This window comes from Vidua macroura, chromosome 1, assembly GCF_024509145.1.
Source record: "Vidua macroura isolate BioBank_ID:100142 chromosome 1, ASM2450914v1, whole genome shotgun sequence".
Taxonomy (NCBI): Eukaryota; Metazoa; Chordata; class Aves; order Passeriformes; family Viduidae; genus Vidua; species Vidua macroura.
In genome coordinates, this window is record NC_071571.1 from 33905386 (window position 1) to 33924271 (window position 18886).

General features: G+C 36.5%; 1 protein-coding gene across 3 annotated transcripts in view; it reads right to left on the reverse strand.

Annotated features, from left to right (window-relative positions):
• The window catches only part of HIBADH (3-hydroxyisobutyrate dehydrogenase), an 86219-nt gene that overhangs the window by 15946 nt on the left and 51387 nt on the right, over positions 1–18886 (reverse strand). For all 3 annotated transcript variants that reach the window (XM_053970366.1, XM_053970384.1, XM_053970374.1), the window contains 2 exons: positions 647–780; positions 12–88 (listed from right to left, as the gene is read on the reverse strand). In XM_053970366.1, the coding sequence (XP_053826341.1) occupies positions 12–88; positions 647–780 (211 nt within the window). The remainder of the gene's footprint in view (positions 1–11; positions 89–646; positions 781–18886) is intronic.

Here is an 18886-nt window from a genome sequence, read left to right on the forward strand (position 1 = left end):
ATCAAACCAACCTGATTCCAAGATTCATAGCCTCAGCAGTTCCAATCATACTGATGGCCAATAGCATGTTGTTGCAGATCTTTGCAGCCTGAAAACAGGTGAAACCATCAATTAGTTTATGCATTTTCATAGAATTAACATAAAGCAATCCACTAGGCCCAGGACAATATGATCAAGTATGTTCTGGCAGCTTTCTTCTAGAGAAAACACAGATCTGTGATAGCAGATAGCAGTTAATGAAAGTTGCTCTATGGCTCCTTCACAGATTAAAAAATACCTTTTTTCTTAGTACTGCTCAGCTAGCACACATGCCATGTAGGGGCTCTTTGCTCTTCAGAACATCCAGTAAATCTAAATTCAGATGAAACAAAATCAAAATGTCTCTCCCCTAAGAAGTATAATCTCAACAAGCCAGTGTGAAGAAATACCAGTCAGATTTTTATACTAAGTTACACAACATATTGGACAAAAGTGCCATGACATTATTTACAAACACAAGGTTAGAGACAAACAAAGAAGTATGAAGATACTAAATGTTTGAAGATACTCAAGCCTTTAGTTCTTGAGTAAAAGAGTAGGCATCAATAAATAAAAAGCCAGAAAAAGGAAAGACTGAGATAGCTATTAGCCCTACAGAAAGCATTACCTGTCCGGTTCCAACCTCTCCACAGTAAATCACATTAGAACCCATGCATGTCAGCAACTCTTTGGCAGCATTAAATTCTTGTTCCACTCCACCAACCATGAAAGTAAGGTTTCCAGCTCGAGCAGCTCCAACACCTGAATCAAGATAACATTGGATTTAATAACACTATTAAAAAGCCTTAAAACTTAGGCAGTTTCTCTTACCAGTAAAGGTGTGATGATGCAAAATTAATATTTTGCTTAAGATGAATCTCTCAAATTCTATGTAAAAGTAACCCTACATTCCCAGTACTCAAAGATCAGCAATCTAAATTCTCAAATATCTGATGGAGATAAAACCACCTTATCTTCCAGGCACACTAGCAGAAAAGTCGTAAGACTTGCATAAAACTGGCATAAAACTTTTTATAGTTTATACAAAGAAACAATCAACTTTTCCTGCAACTTTGCACTCCACAAAATTCACTAACTAAATTACTAAATAAAATTTCTCTTTTATCAAACTACTCTTCACATACAACCATTAATAAACTACTGCTCAAAGACAACTCTGCTTTTATCAGCCTTTCCAAATCTAGGCTAATTTTTATCAATGCTTCCTGATTTTCACATGATTGAACAGCTAAAAGACACAAGCATATAAAATCAAGTCTTCTGAATTTCTGCAGTTTATGATGTTCTTAATCTGAAGCAAAATTCTCCTTAATCTGAGAAGCTTTAAGTGAGTTCCCACACATAAACTTAATGTATCTACAATGATGCAATTATTATGTAAAGACAATGTAAAAATTATTCATACACATACACAAACACATTATTCCCAGTTTTATTCCTGTAGTCTGTCCTGTCTTTAGCACAGTTCAGTAAACACACACCATAGTTCTTTGAATATACAGTTCCTAAGCACAACACCGGCAAATTTTTCATGTGATATTTATTACCTCCACTCCATGAAATATTCTATTCCTTAAAAGAAGCCTAATTCTAATATGAATTACTCTTACATCCCTAACTTAAATCCCAGTATTTAATGGGTATAACTGCTAGGAAAATTTGGCCTAAACTGATGAACAGATCAGCTTCCTCACTAATTTTCACTCTGGCAAGAAGCATAGCCACAATGAATTTTCAGTGCTATGCATCAAACATTGGCTGGTTGGGGTGTACAGCTGCAGATAACAACTGACTTTCAAATTAAACATGCTCAATTAGGTGCAGTGCTCTGAAGTGCTGTACGACAGCTAAGGAAGTGGTCAGTTTTGGACTTTGTTTATAACATCAAGGATAGTTACACTGCAGCTTTTCACAATGAAGAATTTGTTGATTTTCTTTTCTTTTTTTTTTTTTTTGCTTCTCAATAAAAATTTCAATTGATACTCTCACTGTGTGCAACTCCTCTGTGTGGCTATGTCTACAAATGCCCCTTTCTGTATCTTGCAAGTGTTTGTTTTTCCCATCCTGCCTTTCAACATCTACTATCTTTTTAAGTCACTGAAGAATTTCAGACAAATTTGGCAGATCAAAGTCTCAAAAAGAGTAAATACCCACCAGTTATGCAAAACTAGGCAACAGTAAAGATGCTCCCAGTGATGACCTGCTCAGCCTATATTAGAACCTAGAATCACAGGATTCTGGGGGCTGGAAGTGGCCTCTCAAGTTCATTCAACCCCCCTGCTCAAGGAGGGCCAGCCTGAGGCATGTTGCCCAGGACTGTGTTCAGTCAGCCTTCAAGTGTCTCCAAGGAGGGAGACTCCACAGCCTCTCTAGGTAACTTCTTCCACTGTTTGCCTACCCTCACAGTAAAAAAAAAAAAAAGTGTTTTCTGGTGCTTCAGACAGAATTTTTTGAGTTTTGATTTGTGCCTCCTGTCCTGTCACTGGGCACTACTGAGCAGAGTGTAGCTCCCTTACTTAATTCTCTCCCATCGGGTCTTTATACACATTGATAAGATCCCCCCTGAGCCTTCCCTTCATGCTAAACAGTCTCAGCTCTCTCAGTCTCTCTTCATATGGAAGATGTTCCAGACCCTTTTCCATCTTCATGGCCCTTAGCTGGACTCACTCCAGTAAATCTGTATCTTTCTTGTGCTATTAAGTCCAGAACTGGAGCATCCAGGAGAACTCAGACCCACAGCTTTAATGAAACAATCGGTCTGTATACAGAACACTGCTGAGGTACTGAAATATATACAGCGGTGAAGATCTTCCTGCCCAGGTTGAGAGACACCCAATTTTCAGCCAATCCTTGATCTCACTTGAACAACTCCTCTCCAGGCAACTCACAGGAACTGGGCAAAGAGCAAAGCCCAAACTAGCTAGCATAAACAGGTCATTGTTGTCTTTTTGGCTACCAGTTCACTATGTACATGACCGCAAAGATTGCTACATTAATAAACACAATGATTTTCATTCCATTCCTCTAGTTATTTTTATTCAAACCACATAATGGCCTTTACCACTAATCCTGTGATCTGACCTGCAGCAAATTAAGTAGACAATTTAAGTCAAAGCTTACAAACAAAATCCAGTACTATCCATCATAGGTCAATAGCCTTGTATCTAGATTACAGACTGCTAAATAGCTTCAGAGATTCATTTATTAGAGCAAAATTAATGCTGACAATAGTTTTCAGCTGGTTAATCTTCTGACAGCTGCACTCTCTCACTTGTTCAAACACATTTCAAGAAGCAAAAATAAATTAGTTAAGTAGAAAAAAAGAGACCAATTTGTTGTATAATGCAGAAGGCTTGGAAAACTCTTGTTTTAAAAACAGAAACCTATTTGCTTCATGGTAGATTTTATCACCTAGGGTCCTTGCCAACTATCTGCTATTTTATCAGAATCAAACGAGCAACACAGCAAATTTTTAAGACTGGAAACTAAAAAAAAAAAAAAATTGGCATGGAGTCTAGGAGTACAAGAACTGTAACTTCAGCTAAAAATAGAAATTAAAAAAAAATCATTATACAAGAATGCACAGCCTTCTTTCACAATCACAGCTTCCATACCAACACAAGCCAGTTAAGTATTATCAGGTTTTAACACTAAACAGAGCAATAGAGATGCAGAACAGCTAATGCAATTTAAATATGCTAACTATTATTTTTCATATGAAGTCTTGCCACCTAAGATAATGCTTTATGTACCACTGCTGTGAGGGTCAAAAGTCGTTTAAAATCTAGCTGTTCTTTCTAAAATACAAAAAGTCTCTTCACATCCTTGGGGATAGTTTTCAGAGAAACTGTATCTATGATTAGCATGTGTTAAGATTTCCTTCTCTGCTGCAAAGCAAGACTGCTGGAGCCCATAGCCGCAGTCTTACACTTGGTTTCTCTAGGATAATAACCCACACCTATGTGCAGACTCCTGCAAGGTCATCATACCAGCAGATCCCACAGAGCAGATCAACTCCAATTCTGTTGGTTCCAACAGCATCAGAGTTTGTCCCAGAGATATAGACAGGAACAGGACTGCAGAAAAACAAGAGATCTAGCTAGGTGAGGGGATATGCAAGAAAATGGCTCTGGGAAAAAATATGGTGAGAAGTTACAGAGTAGTACTGCAGCATATGGCATATCCACTTGGAGATGAGTTTCCCACTTGCATACTAGCAGGTTTTGGATGAAGATCTGCAATAAGTTGTTTATCAAAAGAGGTACATAAAGAACTGCACTTCAAAGCATCCTGTCACATCTGGCTGTGCTACTTGTGAGGCAAGTTCAATCCAGGTGCTTCTCATTCGATTGCCAATGGATTGCTCATTGAACTTGCTACAGAGCAGTTCTTAAGTTCAACATTTTAGACAAAAATAGGAATGGAGACTTAGGAGCCCTCACATGTCAACAGGAACTGGTTGCAGCTACCCTGGAACAGTTTGAAAATTACCTCAAGTTTTAGCATCCAGGCCAAGCAGCCTTGTTTGACAGACACGTTGCCCTTCCGTATTCACTTTCCTGTGCTTATTTAAACAGTATTTCATGTTGCTGCAAAAAAACCTTGAAATTTGCCACTGATGTTTCCAGTTCCATAAAAAGCCCAGAAAGGTCTTAGCTCTGTAGCTACATCATTAAAACCGCTTAGTTTCTATCAGTTTGCTTATTATTAAGAACACAATTTGCTAGAAAAGAGATGTTGATGTAAAGGTGTTATATGAAAGTATCTGCTTTTGGTTTCAGCTTTATTACATTTTTGTAAGAACAGAGGGCAAATGAGATAAAAAGAAGTGATATTGTAAGGCTATGCATTACAGCACCATCATCGTGGCAACGCTGAAAACAGCAACACTGCTGGAAAGACAATGCACCCAAGCATATCCCTGTGCCAACATATTTAAACCACTGTTGCGCTGCATCTGCAGACAAAAAAATTCATTGTTGACAAAGTTGAGACCAAAATGATATAAACGGAGCTGTTTCAGAGTCTCTGAAGGACAAGTAAGAGATGAAAGCTGTAATATCAAGAAGCTTCAGCAAAAAATAATCTATTCTGTTATTTTTCTACTCGACATTGAGCTGCAATTTTAACAACTAATTTTGTGATCTAACTAGATTTAAAATAAAACACAAACAAGAAGAACATTGCCAGAGTTTTAATCCTCTATCTTGTTTTACAATGTTGCACCTTCAAGCACAGGAGTTGAAGCTTTGCTTGTTCCACTTGGGGAAGTGCAAGGAAACACTAGTCTTTTATTCTGATTAAAAAAAAAAAAAAATCAGTTTAAGTGACTGTAGCTGCTCAAACAAGCAGGTTCTTGTCATATTTGCTCTCTTTCACATAGGCTGAGCTTGAGAAGCTACATCTGTGTACCTTGTGTAAGTGTGTATTTATTTTTAAGGACCAAGCAGATTTTTTTAAGTACCTGCCAGCTCACACAAAATACTTTGTCTTTGCAACTCACGAAAAGTTAAACCAAGATACACAAGGAAAGATTAACTGAAAAGGTTACTATTGTTTTGCTACATATATAAATCTAGAAGCAATTAAAAGGCATGTAAAGGCAAAATCAGCTATAAATCCCTAGTGGAAATAAAAGAATATTTAAATTTAAAATAACCATGAAGAGACTTGTTATCTTATAAAATATAAGTAGGGTATCAATGTTTTCTACTTTCTTATTAGACAACGTCTGCCATCATCAATCTATTTCCAGGAAACAAGTAAATGGAACAGACTCAGAAAAAAACCCCACAGCACACTGCCACTCCAAGGGCTTGTGTTTCTCCCTATTACAAAAATCAGCATCAAAGCTAGACCTATGAAGCTATTCTGCTGCCTTATAACTAAAACACAGTAAATCACTTAATTTGCTCAAAAGAACTTAAATGTTGTAACCAGTCTGCCATCAGCAGAGATAAAGAAGAGGACCGATGGGACCGGGCTGCAATGTGAGCCGTCTTTAAAATGCAATTGTTCTAATCATTTTCTACAGATGCAGCCTCACAAGGGGCTGCTGTCACAGGGACCATTTACGACTTGTTATGGTGTCTCTATTGTTTACCAGCGACATTCGCTAAAAAGGCGACAGCTGGGACAGAAAGCTGCTCCTCAACGAACAATATAATCCCGTGAAAGTAATCAACAAATTTAAAGGTGTTAATTAACTTTACACTTTATCATGTTCAATTAGTTGTCCTTTCTCGAAAAGATTGCCGTGCACAATCGGTTTAGAGCGTGCCATGTTTGATTTGTAAGTGATCACTGTTTCTGTTTCGAAGTCCATGTCAGATGTTCTCTTGGGTTTTGGTGACACAGATGAATGGCTCTGCACATGTTAGGGGGTGATCTGGTTTAACATAAACCAGCATAACATAACCCCTTGTTAACGTATCGCTGGCCTTTCCAAGCAGGCACAGAAACGCCTGTGCCCATGGACGCACACAAACATGCACAAAACCCCTGCGGCAGCACGACACTCAACGAGTCCAAGTTTCGTTTTTGCTGAAACACAAAGACACAAATAAATGGGCAATTTTTCATCATTATATCTCAAAGCAAGACTTGTCTTTTAGGGGCACGCTTGGGATCATTTCTTCTCAGCAAGATCCCTAGTTCTGCTGCATTATGCACTAATGCACAAGTGCCTCCGTACATTTTACATAATGCACGCTGCCTTTTTTAATGGCAGCTGAGTAAATGCTGGGTAGATGCAAGTTCCTCTGTATATAAAATTCTGTAGTTTGTCCTGCATTTATAATGGCCGGGATTCTAGAAGAAAGTTGATTTAATCTATTATTAAAATTTGTCATTTTCCCTTTAAGATACCATTCCTACTTGCTAACGGGACAAGGCAAAGCTCATGATGAAGCGACAACGTACTTGGAAGTGCCCCTTAGTGAAAGTCATTGCTGTTTCTCTCTTCTGACAAATAGAGCTTTGAATCACCAAACCTCATAAGCTAGTGATTTCTGAGCAAAAATGGAAATGGAGGTTCAGGTCAGTGATTTCAAGATTTATACAACAAGCACTCAAATATTAATCCAGACAAAAGCACGCTTAAAGAAGTAGAAACATCTCTTTTATGGCATAATCGAATTATACAATTTGTGAGATTATGGCTGTACAGAGAAAAAAACCTAATGGATTTTTATTCTGCAGCAACAGGCAAATTAAATACACATGATCATCATTATTTAAGCAGTTACATTGTACATAAAAACAAACTGCAAAAAACCCACCCACAAAACAAAACAAAATAAAAATGCAAAGAAAGCCCAATGGAAAAGTTGTTAACTCTGAAAGCTAATAATGGACTAGGTTAAATATTTAAGAGGAAATTATAGACTATATTAGAAATAGCTGAAACCACAAAACAAAGCAGTATAAAACATTAGTTTTCTGCTAGGAAGAAGATCTGCAGGGAAAAGGGAAGCGGTCGATAGATCCTTAAATTGGACGCAATAGCTGTTCTTCTATCCCAAGTTGGCAGCTGCTACATTTGCAGACCTAGTTCATTATTTACCCATAATGACCATCAAGCTCCAGTCAAAGTCAGATCACAACAACTGTCAGCAGCTCTTTTAATTAGCCTTGTTTGAATTCAGATAAATATCACAATGGCCCAGCTTCTGCTGAAAAAGCAACAAGAAGATTGCAAGGAATAAGCTGCCCTGACTTCCTAACAAACAGTATTGTGAAAAAGTCCAGAAAACCAAAGTTGTTTTTTTTTTTTAATTAAAGAAGGGATGGTGATGTGCACATTATTATTTTTCCCTCACGTGGTATTCATATTACTACTTACAATTCCTGTTTATAAGCAAATTTGTGCATCTCAAATGCCAACTCAAAACACTACTCCACAATCTGAAAGGTAAACTTGAAGAGATGGTTTACAGGTATTAATTAAATTTCTAACCTCTGTGAAATCATACATTTTGAAAAACTGGATCAGAATTAAGGAATGCACATATTAACAGGATTATCCTCTCTCCTAATTTATCTCCTTCTGTTTGTTTATCCTTAGGGAACATAATCTTCTGTTGCATCAAGCTACTCTCATTCTCCCTATGTCAGCAGCAGAATAATAATTCCCTCCTCCTCCTCCTCCTCCACCCCCTCTCCCACAAGCACTGGCAAGAATGAAGACAAGTGGATCAGACTATGTGCATCAGCATTAATGCTCCATGCAGCTATTTTCCTAGCAGTAGTAGACACTGAAAGAAGGATGCAAGAGAGGTGAGCAATATGCTACCTGTTCTGGACAGCCCAGCATGAGAGGGCGTAATTAAACAGATTTTGCTCTCAGAATAATATGAAGATAGAAGATGCAGGCAGAGACTGCTCTAAGAGCACTTCTTCAGAGTTTCACTTGCTGTCACAGTTGGGTCCCAATTTTGCTAGGTGCTGTCCAAAGACAAAGCCAGTTCCAAACTTTCCAGTCCCACATGCCAATCTGAGAAGTGCTGTTGTATATGCAAGGATCCTTGGAGGCCTCAAGGAAAACATATTTAGGGATTTACATGAATCATAATGATACATGCATATAAACAAGAGGTACATACATCTGTTACAGTACAAGAGGATATCCCTTCTGGGAACAGAAAAAATTATGTAAACACAATCAGAAATGGAAGGTAGAAAGTAGTGGAGGGGGAATAAAAAACAACTGATTAAACAAAACAGGCAAAATGATCATGAGAAGCTTTGTTTTCAAAAGAAGGCCTGAGTAGATTTGTATAGGGATTTGTACTTGAACTTGGCCATGATGGTGGAATAAAGATCTTCAATTTGTTTTAGATGTATTATAGAATGATGCCAAAACACAGAAAAGAATTTGCCCTCTCAATAAATCATGCAAAAACTAGAAGCTGTTGTTGAGGCAGTTTAATATGAGGGGGATGCACAAGGAAAATTTTATGAGATTACATTAAATAGCAACTGATGCCTCCAAGGAATCAGCCAAAGAAAATAAGTTGCAAAAGACAAATGCACACATAAGATACTTCAAGTTTTTCAACAGAAATACAAGCTGAAAGGCCTGATGAAATTGTTCTGTCTGCAGCATTTTTAAAAAAGCACTACATTTAGTTCCAGTCATTGTAATGTCAAAGAGAAATACCAAAGCACCTGAAACGTTAGCAAGTAAAAAGGTTAACAGCAGTGCAATAAGAAAGGAAATACAGTATGATTGATCAACTTATCTGCTTATTTTCACCCAAAATATTGTATTAAAAACATTAAGAAACAGCAGTTCATTACAGTTTTCTTTCCCATTCTCCACCTTTGACCCATACTCCACCACAAAATCATAGGCAACAGAAACATCCTTTTGCTGTTGCTGGAGTACCAGATTTAGCTACTCCTTTACACATCACTAATATTTAGATACATGGTCTAAATCTCATCTCCAGACCTATACAGAAATATGAAAACTTAACAACAACATGCTGCATGTACCTACAGTTGTGGATAGCAAAACTACATGCACAGAGCTCAGCACAGTTCAAAACAAGTATTTAATTTTTTATCTGAACATCAGCAAGAAGGCTGTACAGCCAGGGATGAACAGAAGCAATACATTCCACATATACAAGATCCCAAAATTTCAAAGCAGATTTCAGACAGTCCAAATGTAAAGCACCTGACACTGAGCTGTCTGATTAAATGTTGCTGGGTTCTGAGCAAGCACAGCATCAAATACACGTGAAATATTGAATACAAAAGAAACAAAGAAAATAGTCCTTCTTCAAAGAAAACAAGTCTTGCCCAGCACTACTGCTTGAAATTCTGGTCTTTTAGGAGAAGTCCAAAAATTAAACATGAACATGCATGCAGTTCCTCCACTATGTGGGCCACTGTTAACCCTCCACACAACTAAAATTCAACAGACACTATCTTAACTGATGAGGCTTCAAGTCCTAGAAATAAAACTTTATCCCAATCACATACTGCAAAATCAAGAATAATTTTTGTTGGGTGTTAGAAAGAGGGAAGAGTTCCATTTCCAGTATCATCATAATCTTGCCTTCTTGAAAAGCTTTCTCTGTGCAGAAGATCATCAACCAGAAAACAGACTGTTGTGTGACTATAGAAGAAAAACTCAAAGGGATAGATGTTTATGATGTTCTCTTTGAAAAAAAAGAAGGCAAAATCCCAGAAAAGCGATGCTTATATTCTTAGTTAGTTGTTCTAACAATACCAAAATGAACATCAAGCCTCCAGAAGCTTAATGTTTGCATGGAACAAGCAAAAGCCACAAACAGATCCAGCAAATCACCTTGCCATCACAGCTTTTCATCTCATCCATTTTGACTGAACAACATAATTTTGACTGAACAACATACATGCAAATGCATGACCAACAAAACCAGATGTGTGGTCAGTCTTGTTGAGCTCTTCAAATCACAAGGAAAAGTCAGCTGTATGTCACCAGGTTTGCAGATTTTGCTACTTGGACTTGAATGTATCTGGAAAGTACAAAATACTTGCACACTCTACCTTAACTCCACAGCAAAATGCAACTATGTTTACATAGTTCTGTGGAATAGATACATAAAAACTGAAGAAACCCCTCCATTATAACATCAAAACAAGAACCTTCAAGAAAAAATAAACCAGGGATATTTAGTATTATTACCTGTTTCTCCAGTATTAGTACAATTCTAACAAGATATCAATCCTCTTTTACAAATATGAAATACTTGAAACACTTCAGTACTTTATGATTTTATCATATTACCTTCCTAGAGGCCCCTAAACCCAACAAAACATGGCATTTTTTTTCGAATAGTGAAGGCAGTAAGCACATCACTAAGAAAAGAAAAATATAGTCACACTGAAATATGCATTTAAACCGCATTATTCAACAGGTATGGGTTCAAGTGTTCTTAATAAAAGGTCTGCTTTTTAAATAGCCAGTGGTAGAAGCAGGTAAATTTCTATTTATGTATTCACTAGTCCTTTCATGTCATATAAGAAAATTAAGACAATAAACACACAAAAATGAAACAAAAGGCATTTAAATGGGGTGGATAACATAGCATATATGCTCTTAAGCATTTCTGGTTTATCTTAAAGAGTTGAAGATGTAGCAATGCCATATACCAATCCCAATCAATAGGGGCATATTTACATTCACAACATTTAAAAAAGTACCTAGTATTTAATAGCAGGAATCTAACAAAATTTGAAAATTAAATAGAAATGTATAGCCAGAAAGAAGTGTCAGACAGGTAATTTTAAAATAAATCAGTCTCCAGTATTTTCTCCTGGAAGATTGCTCAGCTGAAAGTTTTAATTTTACCTGTTTTGGGTGCAGTCTACGAGAGGACAACTGACAGAGGTTTACCAAATGAAACTGGAAAGAAATGCATAAATAATAGGAGTGAAGATTGCATTGAACATTTTTGAATGAACTTTTGAACTCTGTCCCTTCAAGTGTCATCGGTGGTATGAGACCAAGAATTTTTCTGACAATCTGAACCGTCATCAGAGTGCATTGTTTCAGATATGTCTATGCTTTCTTTAAGCACTTTGGCATTGAATCTTGCCTCTGGATACAGTCAATAGCTCACACAGTCTTATCTTTCAGCTTCTCTGTTAAAATATATGCTTATTTTAAAGCATGCCTAACTATTACCTACAAAGTAACAAATCACCTTCTGCTGCCTAATTTCAGCATAGTCAAAGTTAATTCTCAAAGCTTTAAGGCACTGAAAGGCAAAGCAGTACAATAACACAAGATTACAACAACTGCTAGAAAACCAGCAATTGGAAAGATTGGAAAGATTCTATTTAAAGAATCCTTTTGTTTCAAGGCCTTTCCCAGTTCTATTTCCTGTTCAGGGATCCTCTACACATAATTCTATTATTACCTCTCTTGCAAAACAGATAGCACATCTCTTTCAGAGAACTAGATTTAGCATTGCCCTCCAGCCTAAAATGCAATGTACTTTTCAGTGTTCTCAAATGTATTTGATGCTACTTATACAATGGGTTCAAACCCTTGTAATTGAATTAAAAGTCATATTTCTTTATGTGTGAACTAATTCTAAGTTTAATATGGAAATATTTTTAAGAATAGATACTATTTTTATTATTACTTTTATTGTTTCAGGATGAGCCAATATGCAATCATATGGCTTAAATTTACAAATGTTTACATGCTCCAAATGCTGTACTTTCACGAAACAAAACACATTTTCATATTTAACTGTGCTGAATGGCAACTTAAGGAACACCACTATAATACTTGTATATCTCTTTTTTCCGTACTTCCTGTAGGTATTCTAATGCTGCAACTTAGGCAATTTTGCACAAAACCAATTTAACCTTTTTTTTTTTACAATGTAAAGGTATTGAAAGTCAGTACTTGGGCTGGCCCTCCATTTAAAAACCAAGAAAAGAGAAAGATTGCATTTTGCCAACGAACAGAATCAAGAGGGTAACAAAGTTAATTATTTCTCATAATCAGTAATTATGATTAGATAAGAGACTCTTTGGTAATGAACTGCTCTAATGATGGAGGACCTCCATCCTAAGAAATATAATAGTACATTAACATAACTGTGTATGCAAAGTACATAGAACCGCTGCCACAGTTAACTTGTCATTGAATGATTAAATAGGAATTCATAATTAGAAAAATCCACAGTGTAATTTATTGGCCTTCTCGACAGTTCTGGTTCATTAGAAGTTGATTACCAAATAGTGACCTCTAGCGGCCTACAGCTTTTTCATGTTATCCCGGCTCTCTTGGCAGTTTTAGCAGCTATTTAACCTTAACAAAAAATAGAAAAAAAAAAAAAAAAAAAAAAAAAGAAAGAAAAAAAAAAAGAAGGCAGTTTGAGGAACTTAAATGTTTGCCTTCAAGATGCCTTTTTTAAACTTCCCTTAAAATATATAGCGTGCTAATTTCTTCACAAAATGTTTTCCTGCTCTGTAACCATTTATATAAATGTATAAAAATGTACTTCTATATGAAAACTCCACAACTTCTCAGTTTTAGAGTTAATACTGAGGGGAACACGGTTCTCATGGTAATTAATATTAAACATAATGTCTTCTACAAAAAATATATCATATATGAAAATAAAACACTTTTCTAGTGTCAATTATGAAAACCGTGAGAAGCTCACACTTTAGGCCAGCCTGCCTATACCTTAAGGTGAAATGCCTCTAAGCGTTGCCTTTGAACAACAGTCAGTTTTGCACTAAAACACATTACACCGGCTCAGTTGGAGGAGGCAGAGGACAGAGAGAAAGAAAACTCCGCAGTTCTCTGCTCCAGGTAGCGGAAAAAAACCTCAACATTTCTTATTATTTGCTGGACACATGCCTTGCAATATTCTTTACTCAAATTTAATTTAAGAAAAATGCAACTTAAAATTAAGTAATATTTGCATTTACGCGCAAAGTATTTTAAGCATTAGGGTGGAATTTTCCCTAATTCAACTTAGTTAATCCACTGTTAGACTATTTAGGCCGTGTTCTATTTTAGAATTTTCCATTATGATAGATACACTTTTTCTTGAACTAGGACAGTATCTATTTTTTTTTTTTTAAGTATGAATGTTTCTAACAGGAAGTAGCACATCTGAAACTAATATAGAAGCCCCTGAAACACAGTATTAAATAAAAATTCATACTCTATGAATACAAGCAATTTGAATTTCCATTGTTTTAATTTTCCATCTTGCTTTTCTTCCAAAACTAACATTGTAGAAATGATGCAGATGTATTTTTTCTTCACTTTTGTCTAACACAGAACTGGCTAAAAAAATTATCCCCCATTTTTGGACAGAAGCTAGAAAAAAAACGGCACAATCCTGTTTCATACATAAACAGTCTCCCAGATGGGGAGATGTCCATCATCCTGGTATGCTGGAAACAGCTTTAACAATTGCTATAAACAGAGAAATGGATAGCTACAGGACAGAGATCTCCACCCTGATTTCCGTGTGTGTGTGCAGATGTGTGCAGGCACACACACAGGACTCTAGCTGTTTGTGGCGATGATTTAATATAGTGACTGGATAATGAGCTGTGCTCCCTGCAGCAAGTGAATCACCATTTAATGCTATTATCAACAGTTCATGACCCATCGGCATGAAATGTCAACCTGATTAATCTGAACACTACTGACCTCAGAGAGGAAAAGCTACCTTATTGTCAGAATTTAATATATAATAAAACCATACACAGAATATAAATACCTTATCAAGAAAGGCCATTAACAGCAAATCTACTTTATTTTGCTCTACTGTTTCTTTTAAACTTGCTTGGGCATACATTAAAAAAAAAAGGAAATAAATACTTTTGCCTAGTCAAGCAGGAAGCAATCCATTAGGACTTATTATTTTGATATACAGTGAAACATTTCAAAATGGCTGTCCAAATACAAACCCCATGTTGATACAAATAAGAAAAAAATTAGCATATGCTATTGTAGGACTTGCTACTGTCAATTCATATCAGGAAATTATCAGAAATTGTTCTTTCTTTTCTAAGGTCACAGAGGCAATAAAAATACTGATTTATAAATAGGAAACAGCTTGTATGAGTGATATTGTATAGGTCACAGAAGAAAGCCACCTTAGCTTTGTAAAATGAATACACTTTCAAGAAAATTAGAAACTTGTGCCAGTAACATTCATGAATATAAGGGCAACCTCCCCGTTTTTTTACGTTTATAGCAGACTTTTTCTTTTGTAATTCAGTACCATGATAGAGCCTTACTCAACACAATTATTTATAATTTTTTTCTGTTCTATTTGTAGAATAAACCAGGAAAACAAGAAAAAAGACATGTTTTACCAGTCACAAGGAGGTTAATACAACCTTGCTATATATTCTCCATATGCCTTTTAAATTTAACTTGGCTAGGAGCCTTATTAAAAGATGCAAAACTTTTCAGACAGCTTTTCAGGATTCTCTACATAACAGTATATAAATAACCCAGACTGAAGCTGGAAGGACTACATGGCATTTATCTGTCAAGTTATATTAACTGACACAAGCACTGTAACTACTATGATTTATTGTTAAAACATAGTACAGTTACTTTTAAAATGAAACCCACAATGGTTTCACCCCTCATTTTTTATTGTTGTCACCTGGTACTGAAAGGGCTAAGGGATTTTCAGGACAAGGGACTGGAAGAAAACTGAGTGAAATCCCCAAAACTGCCCACATATGAATGGAATGACCGTGGGTGGGACGAAAACGAACACTCCAAGTATTGACTTATAACCACTAGCAGCCAAGGAAAGAGGAACATGTCAAACTGACTTGACTAAAACTTGGACCAAGCCCTGATGTTTGAATTCCCAGTTGAGAGCTCTGCTGGAAATTTAAAGAAGGAATAAAGGAATTCTGGACACTTAAGCAGGAAAGTAATTCACGCTGCCAGCACAGACACATGTTTAAGCTTTGCTTTTCCATTCAGAAACCAAACAGTTCTTGTGTGCCAGTTGACTAGTAAGTGTTGGCCTGTTTTGCAAAGGCTGTCCTGTGTAGCTGCAAATACTGCTGGCTGCAGTGTGCCCGAAGGAGTAACATCTGACAGCCATTAAAACCTCCTCTGCACCCCTCCTCCAAACATCCAGGCAAAGAGGGGTTTGCCATACAGTAGCATAGCCATAATGCTCACTATTAGCAACTCCAGACACAGTAATAAGAAGAGTTAACACAGAGGGGCTCTTATTTAGATCTCCATCAAACACAAACTGTAAACCTGCTTGGATGTCAAAAATATTTTCTGTTACCTGCAACTAATGCTCACCTTCACAATCTTGCTGCTGTCTTGGTCCATTGCAGATTAGCTCACCTAGGAGTCTTGCAGCTAGATTGCATCTTCTGCTCTCACAAAGCCATGCAGTCCCTCTCCTGCTATACAGAGCTGCTTTGCCTCTGTGATTCCTCACTGTACACTCATTCTATGAGCCCTCTTTTAGAGACTCTGCCATACACATTTTTGTTCTGTTTGAACAAACCCCATTTCATCCCTTTTACCTTCTGCAGAAGAAGAGGAACAAGGGATTGGGAACTTGTCCTTCTCCTTTGTAAACAGCTCCTTGACACAACCAAAGCCCAGAAACTGAGCAGTCCCTTCAGAAGGTGACAACCCTCCACAGTCCTGACTGTGCTAAGTAGGTGTTACAAGTCACATCAAGTTGGTGGTTCTGCACCAAACACAGTATCAAATACACAACCCATATTAAATAACAGTTTACCCTGAATTCCCATGGCTGACAGTCAGATTGCCAAACCATCTCACAAATATTTTGAAGGTGGTGGTGGCATCCTATAACAGTGGCAACATAAAGTTCACAGATGAACTTGGAAAAAAAAGGGACCTGCCACTCTTGCCTAAAGGCAGATAGATGACCAACAAATAAATACAACTTTCCAAACTGTGTAGTTCAGTCCACTCTATTTACCTGCTATGTTAGTTTGCCTTTCACTCTTCCTCATCAGAAGGAACATATAAGAGAACAAAACAACCAAAATAAAATAGAAAGCTTTTACTTGCAATTCAACCATCGTAAATTCAGTAAAATTGCAGATATCAACTCTGGAGTGGAGGTGTAGTAATCAAGGAAAGATATAACTAGGGTTTACAGGGTGGAGTAACAAGGTTGAAGGACAGAAACTGCATTCTGTCTGGGAATATTGTCGAAAGGAATAACCAAAAATGAAGTAGAGAAGCTACATCATTCATACAATGGAAGGACAGAAGCAGGCACCCTTAAGGGCAAACAATTTTCTCATCTTGAATCACAATGATTTAATATTTTCAATTTTTTAAAATTTTTGAATTATTTTTATTTAGAAAAATCAGATTGCATTAGAAATGCATTGAGTCGTATGCTATGAAGAGATGCAATTATGATTAAGACTGACGAAAGAAGACAAAGAATACTCCAAACCCTCCCATTTTCAAGTATTCTCTAGAATATTTTGGCATGCAAATAATTGGTTCAATAGATTCAGACTGGTTTTTCCTCCTCACTCACAAAAAGATAATGAGGAAGCAAAGACATGGAATAAAAAAAGTAATTTCGCTTGCTTTCTACTGGGTTTATAACGATCTATAAAATGCCCAAGATCATTCTGAAATGTTAGCAAAAGATAAAACAGTGGCTAGAATAATTTTTAAATGTCTGCTTTTAAAAGCTCTTAAATGAAAAGAAAAAAATAAATGCACCTTCACAGGGAGATAACATTACAGTTTCAAATTAACTTTTTAAGTACACAGAAATGTAGATGAAGAAAGAAGAGCACTACCTTGACATAAATATAGAAAATAAGGTTTTTAAGAGGTTATTCTGCAATCTTTCTGTGCTAACTCTGGTCTTAAAATAGGTAATTAGGAAGCATTCTTTTTCTTTGTTCCCAAATGTAACTCAGGCAGCGATCTGGGCTTTTAGTCATAAAGACTGATAGGAAAACTGGGAAGGATAAATGAACTGCAAGAATTTATTTCAGAATACAGACTTAATTCTCCTGAACACTCTCCAACACCAAAGTTCTCCTAATTTTTGTATTTTGCCTCTTCTCTTAGATTAATGGGAGGATCATGTGCCCAAAGTATGTCTCTGGCTCCTTCTATGTCTATTATTCATCAACATACTACAGTTCTGGGGGAACTTCAATAAGGAAAATAGAGAAAAATTATCAGGTCAGTACTTGGTATAAATTTCTTTGGCTACATATTCAGACTATCAGCAGCAAGGCAATCTGTGCTTTCTGTACTGAGAAACCTCAAAAAAAGCAGCTTTGATGACACCTGCATCTCCCTTTTCCTGGAGAGCAGGAGAAAGAATGAAGGGAGAAGACAGCTGTTTATTTAACTCTATGTAATTTCAGATAAATAACTGCTCCAAATTAGAATTTAATATTCATAATTACATAAGAAATTAAACTTCTGAACCAGCTACTGAGCAACTGGCATAAAAGTAAAGCCTCTACACCAGAAATCACTAAAATTGGCACAGACTACACACCAACAGTAATCAGATCTGCTAAACACAGCCTAACATTATGCTCTTATCAGGGAAAGTAATCATACCAGCTACAACATCTGAAATACCAGCTCCTTAATCACTTTTGGCTAAACATGTAAGGTGCACTTTGGCATTGCTAAAATTAATTTTGCTGTGTGAAGAGTACAGTTTTTCAGACTACATTCCTTGTTTCTGGGTAGTCCCTACATATGTGTATCTAGTACAACTGCTTGCTTTCTTTGTGTAAACTACACACACACAAGGAAAAAAAAAGGAAAAGAAGGGGATCAGAATCATCTGCAGAAAACAAAGATACATAATTTACTCTTAAAAAGGCTATTTTCCCTCTGTGTCAAGGGTTAGCTAGTAAAATGATCATGTAAGCATCTCCAAAGGCTGCCAAATCTCTCTTCTTGAGGTGGCTGTTCAGTGTTTTGATTAGAGATTTGCACTATTGTGTCAGGAGAGTATGGTCTATTAATGGTATTTCTCAGTAATATTATCTTCAAATTCATGAAAAAAAATCCCATTAAATCACGAGTTTATGTCCTAAAAAGGACATTTCTGGCATCAGATAAAAGTGCATTCGAAAGGTTTCTGCTTATTTATATTACAGACTTACAGGGATTATATACACATCAGACTTCAAGTACAATGCCCAAAAACAGTCCACGTAACAAAAACTCAGGGTGGCAAGGGAAGACAGTTTTGTTGAGTATGTTCTCTACGTGCCTTTTTTTTTAAATCTGATGGATACAAACCAATGATTTTCTCATTCATCCCTGCTGTTTGAACAAAAA